General features: G+C 43.9%; 1 protein-coding gene across 1 annotated transcript in view; it reads left to right on the forward strand.

Moving 5' to 3' along the window:
* TANC2 (tetratricopeptide repeat, ankyrin repeat and coiled-coil containing 2) overlaps positions 1 to 21,860 on the forward strand; it is a 136,341-nt gene that overhangs the window by 98,873 nt on the left and 15,608 nt on the right. Inside the window, exons 15-21 of the mRNA XM_066336714.1 lie at positions 7,688 to 7,796; positions 12,067 to 12,189; positions 13,217 to 13,453; positions 15,300 to 15,485; positions 16,376 to 16,469; positions 19,491 to 19,624; positions 20,215 to 20,338. Coding sequence (XP_066192811.1) covers positions 7,688 to 7,796; positions 12,067 to 12,189; positions 13,217 to 13,453; positions 15,300 to 15,485; positions 16,376 to 16,469; positions 19,491 to 19,624; positions 20,215 to 20,338 — 1,007 coding nt within the window. The remainder of the gene's footprint in view (positions 1 to 7,687; positions 7,797 to 12,066; positions 12,190 to 13,216; positions 13,454 to 15,299; positions 15,486 to 16,375; positions 16,470 to 19,490; positions 19,625 to 20,214; positions 20,339 to 21,860) is intronic.

The raw sequence follows: 21,860 nt of genomic DNA on the forward strand, positions 1-21,860 counted from the left end.
ACCTCTGGCTTGGTGAAGCAAAACCTCAATTTTAGGAGCCTGCCATCCAGGTGTCTGTTGCTCAGGCAGTCACTCCCATCTCCTTGGAGCAGTTCATCTGGCCTGTTCTGGCTGCTGACTGAGGCAAGCTGAGCCCCAAACCCCAGTCCCTGGGCTGGCCTCAAGGGTCACTGAGGTGTGAACACACTGCCTCAGGGAGGTGACCTGCACGGGGCTGGATCTTGGCAGAGGTGGTGCCTTTGGCAGGGCTTTGCTCCTGATTGCTGATCTGAGGGCAGTGGGTTTTGAAGGATGTGCGTTTTATGAACCCTCAACAGGGCCATTTCCTTTCCTCTTACCTCCTCTTCTACATCCATAAACCAAATCTGTTCCTCAAACCTCAAATCAAGATACACTGCATGGATAAATGTGCAGCAGCAATCCAGGCAGGAGGATACAACTCTCATCTAACACCCAAGTTGCCATGGTTTCTGGCAGAGCTATCTTTTAATACAATATGCTGTAGGTATTTTACATTTTCTTTTTTTCTCTTGGGATCACATTGCAAGTGGAGACTTTTTCTACGTAAAATTAATGTTTTATGTATTACCCAGCAAAATCATGGAGTGAAGGCTTTAGAGGAAGATCAGGGGTTTTGTTTTATTTTGATGGAATGCTAAATCTGATTGACAAATAACAGTCTTCAGTGTAAAGATAATTAATTTAGAAAGTTGGGAAAAAAGAAGTTGGTGAAAGTTTTCCAAATTGATTGGCAGTCGTGCCAGCTTTCAAGGAGCTGCCATCATTATTTAGCACTGCTTTACACTTGGAATTACCTCTCTTTATGTCTTTTTCATTGCTCCTGAGTGCCAGTTTTGTAGCTCTGCAAGTGTTGTAGCTCACAGTGGGCTTTCTGAGTGCCCCAGGTAGAGGTACAGGCTGCACTCACCACGTCAGCACAGCCACAAAGGACATGTTGTTGGTTGTTTTGCCATCCCCAGCCATGGGCTGGGTGCCACATGCCACTGAAATATGTGAGGTCAGGTTATTTCCTGCTGTCTGGTAATCTGCACTTATGCAAGGCCTGTGCTCAGTTAATGCAATGAATTACTAGATCACCATGAGATCTGGTTGTTTAAGACCATTACCACAGCTCTAATTTTGGTAGAAGTGTGGAGTGTGGTACAAGTGGTGCCTGAGCTGTCATTGGGGGCAGAATTTCCTCTACACACATTGCATGGGAACGAGAGTACAACATTTATCACTCTTTTAATTTACCCCCAAGCCATATTTAGTGAGTGCCATATTTGTGAATCACAGAGATGAGTCTATCGTCATGTCCTCCAGTAAATTGGAGAGGCAAACCCAATCTGTTCACCAAGTATGGAGTGCTGACTCTGAGAATACAACTTTTAGGCTTCCCATATGTCTTCCAGAGTAAAGTTTTTTGATTGCATGACTTGGAACACAGAACATTTTGAAATGTAAAAAGAATGGGCAATAACTCAACAAAATGAGTGTAGGAAACTTACTGTATGCAAATTCCACATCTCCAGCATCTCAAGACATGTCTGACTCTAGTCAGAGAATCATGGAGTGATTTGTGTTGGAAGGACTTCAAAGCCCATCCAGTTCCACCCCTGCCATGGGCAGGGACACCTTCCACTAGACCAGGTTGCTCCAACCCCCATCCTGCCTGGCGTGGGACACTCCAGGGACGGAGCAGCCACAGCTTCTCTGGTCAGCCTGTGCCAGGGCCTTGCCATCCTCACGGGGAACAATTCCTTCCCAATGTCCCATCTAACCCTGCCCTCTGGCATTGGAAAGGCATCCCCCTTGTCCTGTTACTCCAGACCCTTGTCCAGTGTCTCTCCAGCTGTCTTGGAGTCCCTTTCTAATCTCATGCAGAAGTCAGAGGTCAAAAATAAATTACTTAAGCCACTGGTAGCAAGCTGGGGATCTGTAACAGGGATTTAGCAGTGCAGTGAAGTGACTTTTCTGCAGGTTTTGCCCTGAAGTGCAGTCAGAGCTGCAGCTGCAGTGTCAGTTGGAAGAGACAAGGAGAAAAGGCAGACAGATTATAAATTATGACAGATGAGATGGAGAGCAAATGTGATAACTACCACCATAAAGGACATGAGTAGAGCAGCTCGTTTTAACTGGCTCATTAGACATGCAAACCTCAGCACTGGGATGCAGCGGGGGGTTGAATATATTTAGTATCTTAAGTTACTGTCCTCATAAAATCTGCTCTTGTTTTTTTCTTCTGGACATTAAACTTCTGTCTGCTGGGCCATTTTCACATCTAAATGGAAGAAAATATTCACTAAATAATCCATCCTGTGGCACTGAGCCACCAAGAAGAGAGGAGTGGAGTTAACCAGAAACTGATCAAAGGAAGAAATGGTAGTGAATTTCTTCCTGTTATTTTATTTCTCAAGTATTAACACTCACTTTTAGAGCAAAATCATCTTTCAGCAGTGCAGGAGAGAGTAGCCTTTACTGTTTTGTTTTAATTTTTTATAGTGTGAATTCCTTCCAAGTTAATTTGCAATTATAACATCAGAGGGAAACTACATTAAAAAAAGTCAATAAAGCAATTTAGGTGATAAACTGTTCCTTTGGGAGGGGCTCCTGGAGCTGAGCTTGGTCTTTCTGCAGGACAGACATGAAGATATCCTTCTGCAAGAGAAGAGACTCTGGGCTCTGTCAGAGCACACATTACTCTCTGCACTGCAGTTATGACATTACACTTGGCAGAGCTGAATAAAATGTGAATACATGTCTTTTGAAGACCAGATTCACTGGCACATTGTCAGATCTCTTGAATTTGGAATGTTTTCATGGGATTATCTGGAAGAAGGGAGATGTGGGGGTAAATCAGGGAATTTGGTCTTTGATAGATTCAGAAGCGAACAGGACTGATTCTTGTTTATTTTTTTGCTTGTCCTTTATTCTGGTGCTGCAATGTCTTAACACTGAAGTAATTTTATACCCTTTAAAATCTTTTTTACCTGAGAACTGGAAGGGTTTAGATGACACACAGATCGGGAAGCTTTTAATATTTTCTTTTGTATTTAATCATTCTCCTTCACTGCTCTTTGGTCACACCAGTATTTATCAGTGAGACTTTGTCCTTTTCCATCTGTGGCATGAGGAATGGGGTCACCTGGGTACTGTGCTTAAGGCACCAACATCCTGCTCTGCACCCAGAACTGTGTGTGACTCATGTTTGGGTGGAGAAGGGACCAGTTGTGTAGAGATCAGATCTAGCATCTATTTATAAGTGCATGGAGTGACAGGACAAGGAGGAATGGCTTCAAACTAACAGAGAGTAGGTTTCAATTGGATATTAGGAAAATACTCTTTCCTGAGAGGGTGTTCAGGCCCTGGCACTGGTTGCCCAGTGCTGTGGCTGCTCCACCCCTGAAAGCGTCCAAGGCCAGCTGGACAGGGCGTGGAGCAACCTGGGATAGTGGGAGGTGTCCCTGCCCATGCCAGGGGATTGGACTGGATGGGCTTTAGAGTCCCCTCCAACTCAAGCCATAATTCCACATGACCTCATGTGCAGCTTTCCCTTACCTTCCTTAGAGCTGCTGTAGGTGTGCACTGGTTCATGCTGTGTAGGGTGTTAGAATGATTAGAGATTAAATTTTTATCTTTTTTACATGTATAACTATATATATATATGTATGCTTACACATATATAATTATGTATCCATAGTCACACTGTATATATGCACATACATACACACACAACATGTATGTGCCCACCTAGGCAGACTCCTGACCATTATAGGAATTGATACAGACGTGGAGAGCAGATTAAAGCTGTAGGAGCTGAGCTGGCAGGGCTATTAATTTTTCACACACACAAAAAAAACCCAACTTACATTAAAAATAGAAAAATCTCTGATGATAAACTCTGCAGTGGTGAAATTCAAAGCATATCATTTCACTGAGCTCCTTGATGTAGAAATCATTACTGCCACTCTGCTGCATTAAAGAAAAAAAAAATAAAAAGGCCTGTGCTGTTGCAGTCTGGTTTTGTTTCCAATTAATGTTGACAGAACACGTATTTATCAAGCAGCCAAAAGCCAAGGTCTGGGAAGCATTGCAGAGGTGATGTATTACTCATGAATACTGTACTTTATTCTGGAGTAGTTCGTACATGCCTTATTCATAACACCAAAGTCATGTCTATAATTAAATTTAGGTAAATACCCTTCCAACTGCAGCTGAAAAGCAATTTAGGAGCTGACTGAGGAACCTGGACTGGTGTGTCAGGTGGGAGCTGCACTTCAGCTCTTGCTGCAAAGAACAGGCACCTCAGAAGCTTCTGGATTTTCAATTCATGCTTAGGATTAATGGAATTACAGATCCATTCAGAGCCTTCCTAAAAATTCTCAAAGAGTTTTTCACCAACAAAAAAACCACCTGCTACTATTTGCTCTTTTGGGACGTGGAACACAGAGGCAGAGGGGCATGGCTGAAGAGTCCTTGCATGCAGCCACTTGCAGTCTGGAGCAGAAAAATGCAGCTCCTGATCCACTGCCTGAGGATCTCCCCAGAAAGGGAAGGAGCTGATGGCTCTGAATCATAAAACCTTAGAATGATTTGTGTTGGAAAGTACCTTATAGGCCATTCAGTCCAACCTGCTGCCATGGCAGAGACACCTTCCACTAGACCAGGTTGCTCCAAACCCCATCTAACCTAACCTTGGACATTTCCAGGGATGGGGCAGCCATAGCATCTCTGGACAACCTGTGCCAGGGCCTGACCACCCTCACAGGGAGGCATGTTTTCCTGATGTCATATCTATACCTACTCTCTGTCAGTTTGAAGCCATTCCCCCTTGATCTGTCCCTCCAGACCCTTGTCCAACGTCTCTCTCCAGCTCCCTTGTCAGTGACCTACAAGTTCTTGAACTTGCACCAACCTTTGGGTGGAGATGAACACCTTGGCCCCTCTCAAAACCTGTCACAGCATTGTGAATCTGGTGACTTGTTGGGATGGACTGAGTGTATATACAGCAATTAGAGATTTTCATAATCTGACTGAATGGGGCCAGGTTCAATCCAGCAATTGCTGTTCCACTTGACTTCCAGCAGTACCTGGCAACACTCCAGCTGTGTTTCCTAGTCACTCATTTCCTTCTGATCTGTTTCTCCTTCCTTCTCATGGACATTCCTGGAGGTTAACAAGTGTAATGAGCAAATAAATGCATTTGCCTCTCTCCTCTAATAGAAGACCTGAGGTTCTTCTCCCATTCCAAAGAGGGGGAGAGCCAAAGGAAGGCAAGGCAACAAGCTGACTCAAGGTGCTATAACCACTTCAGGGCCCTTCTGTTCCAGCTTTTTATGTTCTGGCCCTTCTGTTGGTGCTGTATGGAGAAGTCTCACAGCACAGATGCGTGGGATCAAAGGCACTGCCCTGTGCACTAGGGCATCGTGATGGATTTTCAGCACTCAGCTGAGGCATCCAAGCTGTGTTGTGATGGGCAGAGTCACCATCTGGAGAGGCTTTTCCTCCAGCCATGGGAAGCATGGAGCAGTGGGATCCTGGCATGGGCCGTGTGCCAGGCCAAGGTGTGGAGAGCAACTTGACAGGCAAAAAATGGGGTTTTCTTCAATTTCCTTTTATGGCCAAGTCACTCTAGGAGAGAAAGTACTGTCAGTCGATAAAAACATTTCAGAAAACAGTTGCTTGAGTTGATGGTGCCTCTGTAAGCAGAACTGCATTTTGGAATGAAGCACAACAGAATTCCCCACCAGTCCAACCTGTAAATGGGATGTGGTGCTCTCTCACCTGTCCAGACCTGGGTACCAAGGCCTGCCTCATAAGAAAAATATGATTTGTTTTTCATCTCACTTCTCCAGTGTGGCAACTGAGCTAGCTGAGATAGATAATACCTTAGCCCAGGCAGCCCGTGCAGAAACCATAAACCCAAGACCATGGGAGGTGAGATATGGAAATTGGGATGCAAATGGCATAATTCCAAAATAGGTCATGTCTCCAGTTCTGGTTCTCTGTTGGTTCAGGTCCTTTGACATATGAAGTCACACCCCTATCCCCTGCTCGGGATTGGACCCCTGCCCCCAGATAACCTTATCTGTTAAGTTAGCAATGCCCCTGGGGCTTTGGATGCTGCCTCCCAAACCATGTGGTCGCTGCACCATTAAAGTTCTACTTCTGGGAACACCATCATTCCCATCCTGTTTATTTCTGCCACGCTCTGCCCGGACCGGACCCGGAATCACAGTGCCAAATGTGATACTCCAGCAGGCACATTCCTGTCCTCCCAGCACCATCACTGGGCTCTGCTCACACAAATCCATGTGTTATCGATCCAAAAGGTAGTTCATTGGCAGGGCTCAGGAGGTACCTTGCCAAAAACCTGGCCAGGGCATTACAAGTCATTCACCTTTTTTTCTGAATTTATTTTGATATGGACAGTAACTCACCCTGAATGGGGATGAGCTGGTAAATCCCCACTGCTATGAAAGCTTCTGTTTTGTGTAATATTTACTAGATGTTTGGCCAGCCAAAGTATTTCTTCGCTTTACCAGACAGGGATGAGCTAATAACATTTCCTGTCCTTAAAAGCCCTTTTAAAGCCACAGCTAATACCATATTTTATTTTCTTTGGCTGAAAGGGGCTTGATTGCTTTTAGTGCAGTCACATTTTTATGTACTGCTAGGAATGAAGTGGCTTAAAAGGACTCCCTGGGAGCAGCCAAGGGCTTGAGGAAGAATATTTTTTACTGTAGTTTTGTTGGTAAAACCAACAAAAAAATCACACAGACCACTGTGGTCCCAGCATGGAACCTCTTTGGCTCCTGCTCTGCTGGCTGCATCTCCTGCTGTGGCATTCACATGTGCATGGGGCACCTGCAGGAGTAGGTATTTGCTGATCTCACCCAGAAATGGTATTAAAACTTCACAGTTTTGCATCATGTGTGTTTTGTGTGTCTGTGGAGAGTCATCTTCTCACATCTTTGAGAAGATTCAGCCATGTTGAACTTGCAGTGTTACAAGATGGAAATCTGCAGATGTTTAATGGTTTAAAAATGTCAGTAAAAATCACCTTTAGCAACTGGAGTTATTGTCTGTTTTATTATATTTTGCCTAGAACAGGACTTGGTGTGTATTTAAGTTAATTTTCTGTCGTTGTCAATCTAGTAGGGCATTGCCAGGAGTATCTTTATTACAGAAAAAGCTGGAGAATGTGTTTAGGAGTTTTACAAAGAAATAAAGTTGTTTCACTCCATGGGACTGTCCACAGGGTAATGAGTGCAGGTGTCATTTAAAGGACATTATATTCAAAGTGTGGATATTTTAAATATGGCATTTTCTAGTGGCTTCAGGTTGGTTACATGCTCTGCAAATGTGGTTCTCCTCTGTGAAGTGACTATAAAAGTAACAATTCAGCTGTCATGGCATTGTACCTCTGGTGTTTCTAAATTTACATCTGCTCATAGAAAATATATTTGGGATGGTTTTTGCTGCCTGCTGATGTCTGGGTGGTTTTGAGCTATCAGTGATCAACAGTAATAAAGGATGCAATTAGTTGTTGGTTTACAAGTGCAAATTCAGCCAGCTCTGTTTCCCAAAGCTGGGTGTGGTTGGAGGGTTAGCATTTTTGTCCCCAAAAGTTGTTTTGTTGGTGTAATAAGAAATACTAACATACTTTTTCTTCCAATTTTAGGAGTGGCCACACACTGCTTGCCTTCTGGTTTTCCCGACAAGAAGGAAAATTAAATAGACAGCAAACTATTGAACTGGGACATCACATTCTCAAAGCACATATTTTTAAGGTAACAAAAATTCAAATGAAGGTTTACACCAACCTCATCCAGAGCACTGGCAGCACTTGATCTCATCTTGTTGTGGGGTTGATGTAAGAAGTGTGACTGCTTGAGGCTGCTGAAGCCTGTAGAAGTGAGCTTTAGAAAATTGGCCATGATATCTAAGAAATCCTTAAAATTAAACCCTCCTTCAGATGGTAAATTCAGCAGGATAGCCTCCTTACCTAAAATTGGTCTTCTACCATAAGATGTTTCTTGCCCTGAAAGATGAGTTCCTGTAGCAGCATCTAGAAAAAAGGAAATCTTTTAAAAGGAGTGGTTTTAAAGAATCTAATCTAAAATTTAGGTTGCAATGGGCAAATCCAATGGCTGTTGAAATTGGCTGATTGGTCCATCTTACTGTTCACACAGACATTTAAGACCTGGGTAACTGAAAGGGAGACTGGATGTGAGTATCAATATGACCCATAAACTAAGTATCATTCTTCCTGCTGGCCTAGGCACCAGAAGGTGGGAATGAGAGGGTGGATTTGTAAGGTCACAGGAAATACAGGTTTTCTTACAACTGTTAGAACCTGTGGGTGCTTAATACTAGTAATAACAAGGCTGTATTTTCATCCCTTCTCTATATGATTTTATAGACTATGGGGCTTTGGCACTTCAGTTTCTGTTCCTAGAGCAAACAGGTGATTTCTACCTTGTGTCAGTCCCGTTGGATTTATTTATTGTATTCCTATGTCAGATTCACCATCAGGTGTAGCAGCAAAGTCTCCTTGTTTGGGAAGATGATGGCTGGAGCCAAAGGGAAGAACCCCAGATTGGTGCATTACCCCTCAGGGTATCACTTTCACATTTTCAGTTACATTCCCAAAGGCAGATTCAGCCCTGAGTTTACTGTTCAGCTGCCATTTACATCTGAATCTGGTTCCAAACCTTCTTCATTTCACATGTACATAGTGGTGACCAATAACAAGGATTCAGGAAAATGACAATTTGCATTAAGTGGACAAGTTTCCTATAGATTCCAGTTTTAATTTGGCGATATTTACAATAGTAGAAAATGCCATTTAGCATATGACAAATGTCAGTCCAGCCTTCTGTTCCTCATCACTCAGCAAAATCCCTTCTTTACAACAGGGTTTACAACACTGCAGGAAGACCAATGTCACAGTGACTGATTAGCATAACAAAATGTTGCTTACAAGTACTACAAAATTTTGAAAGGGTTTGAATTAGCTGGATTAGAAATTGTAACTTAGTATTTTGCTTTTCCATGAATAGATCTATTTTTATTGCTTATTTTAACAAGTGTTTACTGAGGATTTGTGAGTGTTTACTGAGTGAAACAAGAGCTGCATTCGTTTCTGAAGGAAGCACTAGGTTGGAATATTGCAGACCATATTTAAGAGCTCGAGTGTTCTTTAAAGAAAATATTTCCAATAATACATGTACAGACTCTTTGCCAATTGTTACCAATTGTATTTGTTTCTAAACAAGCATTTTTCCCATTCAGGCTTTTCATTCTGGCTGATCTTTTGCTGAAGCCATCACCAGTGTGGCCATGGGCTTTCTGCCAAGTAGGGAGCATGTCAGGTCATCAGTTCAGGGTATTTTTCCTCAAGTTGCCTTGTTACAGCAGCAGGCACAAAGATCTTTCTGCAGACACAAAGATCCTAATTTTGAAGGTATTTATGGAGGCCTAGTGCCATTATAATTCCATTTTATGTACCCATCAGGAGGCCAGGAGAATATTAGACTAGAGCTAAAGTGTTTTGTCCTGCCAAGGAGCACTGAGAGCTGGATATAGAGGCAAACTTTGATAAAACAGAGCAGAAAATGTATTTATCCTTCTCTAATCCTTCCTAGTTTGAATCCACTGGTACCTTAGCAAGGTGATGATGGAACACTTGGAATTTCCAGGTGTAAAAAAAGTTAGTGATGCACAGACACAAAGTGCTGACCTGGCATGTGGGTGGGAAGACATTTTCACCTTCCTATCTTCACTTGCTGGCTGAGATCTGATGGTTTTGTCTTCTCCTTCAAACACAATCATCCTCAAATAGTTTAGGGGGAGGAAAAGTACAAATGTTTCAGTCTTTTAAATCAGTTACAAGTCTTAACAGGAGCATGTAGAAAGCCAACTTGAAAAGCCTGGCATAGAATAAAAGGACACAAAATGTGCAGTTGTGATACAAGAAGACCCAAACTTCAGGCTGACATACGTTTTGCAAATCAGCCAAAGAGAAGGCTTTTCATTTCATCTTAAATTAGTTAAAATGTCAGTAATACAGAAGTGGGTGATGCGTGGAGCAACCTGGTCTAGTGGAAGATGTCACTGTCCGTGGCAGGGAGATGGAATGAGATGGGCTTTAAGGTTCCTTCTAATCTAAACCAGTCTGGAATTCTGGGATTCTGTAAGGTGCTGATGGCCAAATAGCAGAGGAGGCAATAAGGCAAAAAGACAGGACAGGAAAAACCAACTGTTCAAACACTGGAGTTGTGGAGGCTGGCAAAATTGTTCAAATTCTCAGGCCGTACACTGGTCTCATGTTGGTTAGATGGTCCCAATGGAGTGGGAACCACTGATGGTATTTTGGTTTGATGTTGTGTGAAGCTGGGATTTGTGTTTGCTGAAGGATTCACTCTGCTCTACAGTTCTGAAGAGGGAATTAGAAAAGGAAAATATGAACTGTAAAATGAGAAATATGGCAGGCTTTTTCCTGAATGGCAACTGAATGATAATGGTGTTGAATGCACTTTTTCTTTAAAGCATTAATGTCACCTTTTATGTCTTGCACTAATATGTAAGTATATATATATATATATTCCAAGGCAACAGTAAAGATTTCTATAGCATCTGTGATTATCTTCAGAGGGCTGTTCTCAAAATATCTACCATTTTCCTTGGTCCTGATTGTGATTCAGGCAGCTTATTTATGGGCTTGATAGTAGTATAACTATTTTTAACTTATTTAAGCCATTTATTATAAAATTGCTTTCCTTTTCCAATTTCACCATCCTGAGTTCATGAAATTTAATATTGACCTCTAATGTCCTGTGTTGTGTCATTTCAAAAGCAGCATTTAAGAGGGGCTCAAATTCCTGAGCTCTCTTTTCCTCAACACAAGCAGGTATTTTTCTTGGTTTAGCTCCCTGAATTTTAAGGAAACAAGTTCATGGCACTGTTATTTATAACACTTTGTCTAATCTATTGCTTCTTTTGGAGATAAAATTGTTTCAAGTGACAAATCTGTTGATGGCTAGGGAGATGCTGCAGATTATCTTTCACACAGAGGAATTAGAGGTTGCAGCCAAGTCCAGCAATGGGTTGGGATGATGATTCCCACACATCTTCCTTCAGAGGAAACAAACCCCACCTTGTGCTGCTGGTTTTGTTCCACCAGCATCATCCCAGTCCCAGTCACACAAACTGGAAGTGGGACCCTGCTGTTTTGCAGGTGGAGGTGACCACCCGGCATGCAAGAAAGCAGAAATCAGGGTTTGCATATCAAAACAGAATTAAATATGCCATTAAAGATGCCTGTGCAGTTTCCATGGAATCAGCAGGCTTTCATGGGAAATCAGTAGCAGAGCAGCAGCATTCAGGGCATACTCACGGCATGGCTTCTGCTGGAGTCACCATCCCACCCCTCTGCTCCTCCATCCAGCTGTTCACTCCCATCTGTTTGCTATGGAGAAATTATGGTTCCTTCCACAGGAGGGAGAAACCTGCTCAACTATGCTCTGCTAGTTAGGGATGCTGGAAAATATGTCAGACCTTCAATGTATTATATACAACCTGATCATGGACAGCAACTAGAAAAGTTGGAGTCAATGTGGTACAAGATACCTGCTCCAGGCTGTGATTGAAAGTTGCTGAATTTATCTTATTGTGAACAGATACTATGTACTTTATTTAAAAAAAAAAAAAAAAAAAAAAAAACAAACAACAACAACAAACACACAAAACCCAAAAAACCCAGCAATCTGTGCTCCTTAACATGGCATTTTGTGAGGGTGTTGAATGGATCTGGTTGCTGGTTGCTCACAGTTAAGTCCTGCCTTTTTTAGATCTTGGAGATGGCCACATTATCTTTACAAGTAATTTTCTGCCAGCTTATTAATTGATTGTGAAGGTCAGATATGGCAAATTTTCACATTATCTTGGGTGTTGTCATTAATGTCCTGAAGCTCCTTTGAAGTCAAGACCCAGGAGGATCTGCCCAGTGCAAGTGAGCAGATTTGTAAGCTTGTATCTAAGTTACTTTCTCTTTTTCAGGGTCTGAGTAAAAAAGTTGGGGTATCTTCCTCCATCCTGCAAGGGCTTTGGATCTCCTACAGTACTGAAGGTCTTTCAATGGCTCTGGCATCTCTGAGAAATCTCTACACCCCAAACATAAAGGTACTGGAGGAGGATGGGGAGAGCCAGGGGGTTCAGAATTCACACAAGAAGCTCCAGCAATGGGCAGTTACCATGCAGAGTATTATTCACTGGAGCTGTGTCCAGTGTCCTAGCCAGGCTGAGCAGCTTGCTGTGTGTTTTTCCTGAGCCGAGGAGAGGTCTTCAGGCAATTGAGACTTTTTTACCATTTGGGATAGTCCATCAACTCTGCTACTTTGACCAGGGATGTCCTTTTCATTGCTATGGCCAAATAGTGAGTTTGTGCCTGTGCAAAACAGGATTTTTCCTTCCCAAGGATGTGGAATGCAACAACTAATGTTGGAACTTGACATGTGAAGGGCTTTGGCTTAGACAGGCATGAACTCTGAGGTGACATCAAGTCCAACAGCATGTGCTCATGTTCATGTATGGTTCAGGCACTTCTTTTGCAGTTGTAAGATGAATGTGTTGACTTACATGAGCTCATCTCTACAGCAGAAAGGATTTCAGACAGAGATACAGGTTTGGAAATGTTTTCTCACATGGAAGGATGTTTATCCCAGGTCCTTCCCACCCAGGCAATGTGAGTTCAGTGTCTGTTGCCATGTCCCTTCCTTGTCACTCTCCAGCATCAGGTTTTCCACTGAGGCCAAGTGCAGAGGGAGCCGTGCAGTGGGACAGCCAAACCAGCCCTAGGGAGGAATCTTCTGGGAAGCATGCTGAGTACAGCCCTCTCCAGCTGTGTGTTTTGATTCCCCATCCCCGCCATGTCCCTGGTTGCTGCAGCGGAGCTGGAGTGACTTTGTTCCAAAACAAAGGGTGCCTTCACCCTTCAGACCACTTCCTAGCCACTTGGGAAATTAATAAACTGCTCCATCTGCATCAAATGGGACCATCTGTTGGGCAGATGTTTTTAGTCAGCATTTTATGTCCTTTGCTGTTTGCTGGGAGATGTGCCAAGGGCCCTGGTCTCTGTTGCAGTGTTGCCCTGACCATAAGCTCCCGTCTCCCCATGAAGCTCAGCCAAAAACTCTCCTTCCCTGTGCAGGTCAGTCGGTTGCTGATTTTAGGAGGTGCAAATGTGAATTACCGGACGGAAGTTCTGAACAATGCCCCCATTTTGTGTGTCCAATCTCACCTGGGATATGCAGAGATGGTGGCTTTGCTCTTGGAGTTTGGGGCCAACGTTGACGCTGCCTCAGAGAGCGGTCTGACCCCGCTGGGCTACGCCGCTGCCGCCGGCTTCCTGAGCATCGTGGTGCTGCTGTGCAAGAAACGGGCCAAGGTAAAGGAGCCACACTGCTCAAAAGTTGATCTAAAACTGCTCCACGCTTGCTCAAGGCTGGGTAGGAGCTGCAGGCAGGACATGGAACGCTTACTAGGGAACATCCTCCAGCAGGTGAAGCCAGGATGCTGCTTTTGGTGGGTTTTTTTCTGCTAAAATGTAGTGGGTTTAAAAGGCCCACATTGACACCAACTCCTGAAAGTCAGTAACTGTTGTCTGGAATTCAGGTCTGAGGTAGGAACTGCCTAGTGATGCTGTGCTGGTGACCTGCATAACGATGTTCTGGAGAAATCCTTGACCCTCGCAAGGTTAAAATGGCAACACTGCTTTTCCAGCACAAAACATTCTTTAAATATCTCCCTGAGACACACTTTCCAAAAATTTTCATCAGACTTGTCCCAGAAAAATCCCCTTTGTTTAGCTTTGTGATGAGTGTTTGGAGTTTTAATTGTATATAATGAGTCAAGTTGAAATACTTTGTTAAAGAAGAAAATTATGCTGATTTTTGAAGTGGAGCCTCCTGGAAACAATTTGTGGTTTCTCTATATCTTTAATTTCAGTTCAAAAGGCAAAATATGGGTTTGTGTAGTTTTGGTATGGATGTCAGGATGACTGAGGGACTGTTTAGATCTTGCTGGTTTGTGTCATCTGTAATAATATGAGGACGGTATGAAGGAAAAAAAGAATTTTGCTTTTCTTGGCTATTTTGAGAGAGTTTAGTGACAGAAGTCCTGCCACTTGTAGTTTTCCTTGAATATCCCTAACAGTACAGAGGAAATATCTCAAAACACAGTCTGGTGCAGTTTGAAGACTGAGACATTTGCAGAAAACTGTGATACTGATTATTGCAGGAGATGAGAAAGGAGAAATATTCATATATTATTAAATTGAATATGTTATAATATATTAAATATTTCTCATATGTAATTTAGTGGTCAGGCCCTGGCACAGGGTGACCAGAGCAGCTGTGGCTTGCCCTGGATCCCTGAAAGTGTCCAGGGCCAGGTTGGACAGGACTTGAAGCAACCTGGGACAGTGGAAGGTGTCCCTGCAAATGGCAGTAGAGTGGAATGAGATGGTGTTTAAGGTTCCACCCAAACCATTCTGTGATTCTATAAATTAATATTAGTAAAAATATGTTAATATAATAATTATTTAAATTTTTTATGATAAATACTACGCTGCAGACCACAGAAGGGGTCAACCAGCAGGAGAATGATAACTGACCTGCCTTTCTTGTGTTCTCCAAGTATCCCTGTTGGGATAGTATCTAGAAATCCCAGTTGATGTATTCAGGCATTAAGTGGAAACCATGCCCCAAAATACAACCATATAAGTTCCTCCAGGGATGTCAAGTACTGTCTCTAATTCCTATTGATTGTCCCTGCACTGAGTTCGTGTTACAGTGTCTGACTGCAAGCTGGGGCACTTCTGGGACTCTCAAAAGAACTGAAACCTGGAAAACAAACTGGTTTTCCTTTTCTAGATATGCCTAAAGGAGATAATACCAGTGTGTATGATTTCAATGCACAAGAAAAATTGAATGCTAGAGTTCAGGACACAAAGAAAAAAATATTTTTGTAGCCTTTGAGTCTGAAGAAAACAGAAGAAACCTAAAAAAGTAATGATATCTTTCCCAAAGCAAACATTTGTGGCCAAGATAATGCCAGAGCCTGGGACATAGCTTTGGAAATATTTGGTTTCTGGTTATGGAAGTGATAGTTTACCAGAAAAACGCACATTTTGCACATGTGGCATTATTTTGAAATTGGGATTGGAAATTCTGAAGAAGCAAAGATATGTTGATCATGATTTTGTTTAATTGTATTTTTCATCTCTTTCCAAGGTGGATCATTTGGACAAAAACGGGCAGTGTGCCCTGGTCCATGCCGCTCTCAGAGGACACTTGGAAGTGGTGAAGTTCTTGATCCAGTGTGACTGGAGCATGGCTGGGCAGCAGCAGGGAGTGTTCAAGAAGAGCCACGCAATCCAGCAGGCCCTGATTGCTGCTGCCAGCATGGGTTACACTGAGGTAGGACCTGCTCTGCCTCTGCAGGGAGGGAAACCAGGGGTTGGCCTTTTCCTGCCCACTGCGCAAAGAATGTCTGGAGGTGGAGTCCAGAGTGCTTCTGTCCTGCTCTTCCTCTCTGTCCCATCCTAGTGTTCACAGATCCCTTGGCAAACCCTGTGGTCTGGGCAGACTTCCAGGAGAGGAAGAATAACAAGCCTTTAAGCTCTCAGAATAAAATTTTGGAATAAACTTTTAAGCAGAGATAAGATGGATGGCCACATGTTACCTACACCACTCTTCCAGCCCGGATGGGGAGTGTGAGAACACATAACTTAGGACTGTGTGTCAGGGTAGGGAAGAGCTAGAGAGGTTCCTCCTGCCATCCTGACGAAGATTTATGGTGGAGAAAATGACATACAGAATAATTTAGGTCGGACAATACCATTAAGGTCATTTAGTGCAACCATTGACCCAGTGCCAAGCCCACCACTGCCATTAGTCCCCTCCACAGAGCCCCAGTGACCCATGGCAGCCCCTGTTCCTTCTCCTTTCCTTGAGAATGAGTTCTTTCTGATCAAATACCTCCTTTCAGCTTCACCTCCTCCAGGAGATGAATCCACTACACACACCAGGTCATCTCCAGCTGAGCAGACATAATTACAGGGAACTGACCCTACCAAGTCCCATCACGTGCCTTCGTATCAAGACACTTGGTTGTGTTTTTCTGCTTATACAGAGCAGCAGGTTCAGTGGTTAATCTCAGGAAGAATATTTTCTTGATCTCAGGGTGCCAGGCAGAGACTGTTCTCTTCCTTCAGTATATTCCAAGCAGCTCATGTATAGCACATTGATGTCAGCAGTTCCTGTATAACACATTTGAGTTCATGATCTGACACATCATTTTCTTTTAGATTGTCTCCTACCTGCTTGATCTTCCAGAAAAAGATGAAGAAGAGGTGGAGAGAGCACAGATCAACAGCTTTGACAGCCTTTGGGGAGAGACAGGTGATTTCTGTAGAAGCTGTAGCTTCCCTTCCCTTCTCTGTCCTGGTTAGTTCTGACATTCTCAGCCTGCTTGTTTCCATCTCTGTTGTCCCACACCTCTGCCCTCCAAAAATGCCAAAAGTTGGACTAACCAGACGTCGGGGAGTTTCTCTATCAGAGAGGGGTTTCTGAGTAACTGGGAAAATTTGGAGCCTGGATTTGTGATTGACAAATCACACACAGACTGGGAGCCATCTCAAAGGAATATGCACTTACACATTAAAATTTGTAGTAGGTAAGATGGGAAAATGAGCAAAAATGAGCCAACCACCAAACTGAGCAGCCTTTTGTCTACATGAAACAAGTCTGTAAGTTCATATAAAACTCAAGGCTCTCTTTTATTTAACTGTATTATTATTACTACTATTATTTTCTGAAAAACAAATGGAGAGTTTAAATAAATTTGGAGACAAGTGCAGGTTTCCACCTAAAAATAGCAAACTGCTCTGAAAATCTGAATCCTGGCTTGTCTAGGTTTTGATACTTGTTGCTCATGTCTCATCTTCCACAGAGCAGAGCTGAGTGCCTGGCTCGATGATATCACAGCCTGATATCATCCAAATGGCAATGCCAAGTGACATCATAAGTTTAGGAACTGCTGACAGCACACTGCAGCCAACTACAGATGGACTATTTCCCCCTGGGACAAAACTAATATCAAAACCCAGCAGAAAAGTGTCTGAGTCACTTATGCTATCTCCATCAGAGTTGGAGGTGCAAAAAGCATCTCCATCAAACTGTTTGACTTGCTGCCAGGCTGTGAAACAGATACACGTGCTGGATAGGAGCCGTTTAATGATTCCTTCTCCAGATAAAGTTGTTTTTTCTACAAGAAAACAAGCAGCAGAAGCAGAATAAAGCTGTTGCAGATCCCCGGTGTAGGAGGCGGTGGTTTGACGTTGCTTGCTGATGGAGATGGGCACTTCCACACCTGAACCCCATCTCTGGCTCTGTTTGAGCTGTTTTGAGAAACACAGCAGCTGTTGTGTGGTGTTTATGCCAAGCCTTGGTTCTTGCACGGTGAGTAGTCCTTCTGGCACTACATCCTCATGGAAAAGCTGCAAAATGAAAATTCCTGTTTACCAGTGAAGGATCCTGGTTGCTGCTCCTTGCCTGGGTTCAGTGGACTTACCTTGCTTGTGCAGGGCCATAGGAGCTCTCCAGCACAGAGTAAAACTTCAAAGCAGCCCAGTTTCATCCTCCTTAGTTCCTCCTGGAGGGGCAAGGTCTGGTTGCTTAGTAGCAGAGGAGCTTTTGTGCTTCCCTTGAGCTGGAGCTGCAAAGGACAGGCTGGAGCCACATACCCACACCAGTTGCTTGGACCCTGAGGAACAGAGCAGCAGAAAGATGTATCACTGCAGGCAGAAGGGATTGCAAGGGAAAGTGGAGAAATCATGGATCAAATCATCCTGTTGCAGTAAAGTCTTCTCCAAAGAGCATTTCCTGACAAACACCAAACACTGGAGTGATTTACAATATGTTTTATTGTTGCAAACATAAGTAATTTTGATGTAAAATACCTCAAATTAACCTGCAACATTTCAAGTGCAGGCAGGTTTAGAAGTAGAACCCAGCAGCCCTGCATGCCAATCCCTCTGCCTCCTTCTATATTTGTAGCTTACGTTTAAAACCCACATGGATCTGATTATAGATTTTGCAGAATGTTCTGCTTGTAGCAGCAAAATGATTTTTCTTTTAACTCTTGGTGTCTCTCAACCCCAAGAGAAGAAAATTCAGCCATAATATGGAAGAGAATTGAGAATTAATTAAATTCCCCAACATTAACAGTGTTGCAGTTGGAAACCCATCAACACCTTGTAATCAGCCAACCCACAGAAATGTACTTCAAAGAAAAAACAAGCGACATCAGTCAGAAATAGACTCCCACCTTCTGCTCTAACTCCTACCAGAAGCAGCAGAACGTGGAGCCAATGGGGCTGTGCTGAAGTGCACAGAAAGTTAGGAAGAGGGAGGAACCAGAATGTCTAAAATTAATACTGAGGCAAGTCACCGGCAGGTCCTGAACTTGGAACTATTTTCAGACTGAATATGTGTTCTCTAACTCATCCACACTTCTGAGTTAACAGAGCACATTTTGTCATGGAAAGAATTCTCAGGTGTTGCTTCTACCCACCTGTAATATCATGAGCATATGAAAATGAGAGATATTTTTGGGTTTGCACAAAGGCCCTAGCTGGTAGTATTAGCCCTGGCCAGAAACAAAGCCCAGAATAATGGTTTTTTTTGGAAAACAGGTGAACAGATTCATCCTATTTTGCTTTCCAGTTGTCTCCCTGGTTTCAAGGATCTACAGACTAAAGTGGGATATGGAAAGTAGAAGTCCTCCTGGATTGCACCGCTCTGTGCTTGTTTGGACAAAGGAAAGCCACAAATGTGACTGACATCAGTACCTGGCAGGATCTGTCAGTGCCTCCTGCTTGATCCCTCACTTGCTTCCTTGTAGTCATGGCGGGATGAGGCAATGACAGGTTGCAGAATGTCTTGTCAAGTACCTACCTGAAGACCTGTGTTTTCTCTGGATATTGTGCCCCTACTCAGATACATAAGTCCTCACAGTCTATGGCTTTGGCATTAGGGAAAACAGTAATGGATTCATGATCACATTTCTTTGCAGCTAAACCTGAACCTCAGTCACAAGTGCCTGTAGATTATTTTATACTTATTTGGATTCTCGTCCCATTTCACTGTTACTTGCAGAAAGTTGATTGTCTCAAACAGCCTCGTTCCATGACATTATGTAAACTTTTCATGAAAGAGTTGATCTTTGAGGTAACTAAAATGACAAGAGTTGAAACTGTAGCAATCCAGCCCATTTTCTTTGTTCGTTTTGCCTGCCACAAGATAAGTTTGGCATTTCAGGCCCCATCACTTTGGTATCCAGCAGAAAGACCCGTTTCCAAACAGGAAAACACTCCGCTGAGTCCGTGGCTCTTTCCCTGACTGCTTTCCTCTCTTGTGCAGCTCTGACAGCAGCGGCAGGGCGCGGGAAGCTGGAGGTGTGCAGGCTGCTCCTGGAGCAGGGCGCCGCAGTGGCGCAGCCCAACCGCCGCGGGGTCGTCCCGCTCTTCAGCGCCGTCAGACAGGGACACTGGCAGGTCAGTGGGGTCCTCACGCCCTGGGGTGGCCAGAGGTGGTGGGTCAGGCCATCGCTTCCGTCTTGCTCGAATAGGCATGGAGAAGACAAGGCCCAGCTCTTTTGGGGAATGGTCAGAGTGAAAAGAAGTGATACTGATGATTCTATCGCCCCAGGGTCTGGCTGGCTACAGGCAGCTTTGCTTAAGTCCTGTGGTATCAGAGAATCATGGAATGGTTTGGGTTGGAAGAGATCTTAAAGAGACCATCTAATTCCATCCCCCTGCCATGGGCAGGAATACCTTTCACTATCCCAGGTTTTTCCAAGCCCTATCCAGCCTGGCCTTGAACAGTTCTAGGGATGGGGCAGCCACAGCTTCTCTGGTTATCTCACCATTTGAGAAGCAAACAGGATGCTCATCACTTGCAAGAATGTTTTTCCTGTCCTTATACCTCCCTTCCTTTTCATAATCCTTAATCATCCATTCAGCAAACCGTGCCTGGAGGGGTGGGAGTTTTTAGAAAGTGGGGTCTGCTCTGCTCTTCCTTGGCTCTGGCGTCTTCTTAGCTGTGTGTCCATGTGTAACCCATGCTCTGGCTTTGTGTGTTGCAGATTGTGGATCTCCTGCTCACGCATGGTGCTGATGTGAACATGGCAGACAAGCAGGGCCGGACACCGCTGATGATGGCTGCGTCCGAGGGACACCTGGCCACTGTGGAGTTTCTGCTTGCACAAGGTCAGAGCACGTGCTGGGAAGTGTTGGGGACCAGCTGTGGTACATCCCACCACACCAGCTTGTTCAGAGGAGTTGAAAATAATCTGATCTGGGCTGTGTATATAATGTTTCTCTGACTCTTTGGATACTGAGAGCAAAAAAAAGTCAAAAATATGAAAATTTTTTACTTTAAAAGGTCCATTCTTCTAAACTCCACTTCACAGACTGTAACACATGGTCCTGAAAAGTTAACTCACGCCTGGGCAGAGTACAGTTATATATGGCACATTTAATTAAAATGGCTCTGACAATGCTGCTCAATGTTTCATTAAAATCAAAGTGTGTGAATCGTAAGCCATAAGCATGAGTTAGCATGTTGCGAAGCAAATCTCATATGACTACTTGATTAACACAGTCAGCATTTGTAAACATATTTTATTAGCTAAGTTGCAGTCATTAATCAATTTAAAACCCAGAATTTTGGAGTTACCTGTGGCTTAACACCCAGAAATAATGGGTATGTGAACAGAGAATTAAACTTCCCTGGTTGGAGCTCTGGCAAAGCTGATATTTATACAGACCTGTGTTACACAAAGCAAAATAATTTCTCATGCTTGTTCCATTTGGCAGGAGCTTGATTCTGAATCTCGCTTTCCTGCAAAAATCAATCCCTTGCTGGTTTTCTACCTGAGCATCATCCTTTGGGGTATCCCATCCTGCCTGGGCACTGCAGCTTTGGGCACATCCTCTGTTCAGAGCACATCCCACATCCTGACCACTCCCTGCAGCTTTTTTATGCTCCAGCTGTCAATATTCTCTTTTTGACTTGAGCTGGCTCACTGTGCCTTCTGGATAATTGATGGAAGCAAGAATTTTTTTATTGTTAGAGTGGTGAGGCCCTGGCACAGACTGTCCAGAGAAACTGTGACGGTCTCATCCCTGGAAACGTCCAAGGCCAGGCTGGATGGGGCTTGGAGCAACCTGTGTAGTGGAAGGTGTCCCTGCCCACAGCAGGGCATGGGACTAGATGGTGTGATTCTATGTTGTCATCCCTGAGCCTGTGCCATGCAGCCTGTGTCCCACCTTGGCATTCCTGATTGCCCCAAATGCTGTTTGCCTCCTGCCTCACTGACACTCCACACTGTGTTGAGAGCTCTGGCTGGAGGGTTCTGAACACGCCTGGAGCAAACATTCCTATGCTATACTCCTCCACAAATAGGTTGTGCCAGCAGAGAGACCTCAGCTGGGCAACCTGTGCAGACCAGGAGTGTGTCAGCTGGGATGAACAGGAACATTTAGGAAATTCACATCACTCCCACATTTGCTGAACATTCTAGAAGCAGGGAATCTCATGCTGGGAGGTTGAGAATTTGCCTCCAGAAGAAAAGCACTGCAGCAGCAATTCATTCCAGCTGCTGGCAGGAGCATCCCGCAGGTAGCTGCAGATCCTTGGAGAAGCAGAACTGATACAGATCATCTCTGCACACTCCAGAGTCAGAGCCATGGCTGTGCCATGGCAACAGGAGTTGTCTTCATGCCATGA

The sequence above is a fragment of the Sylvia atricapilla genome, chromosome 27, assembly GCF_009819655.1.
Source record: "Sylvia atricapilla isolate bSylAtr1 chromosome 27, bSylAtr1.pri, whole genome shotgun sequence".
NCBI classification, from domain to species: Eukaryota; Metazoa; Chordata; class Aves; order Passeriformes; family Sylviidae; genus Sylvia; species Sylvia atricapilla.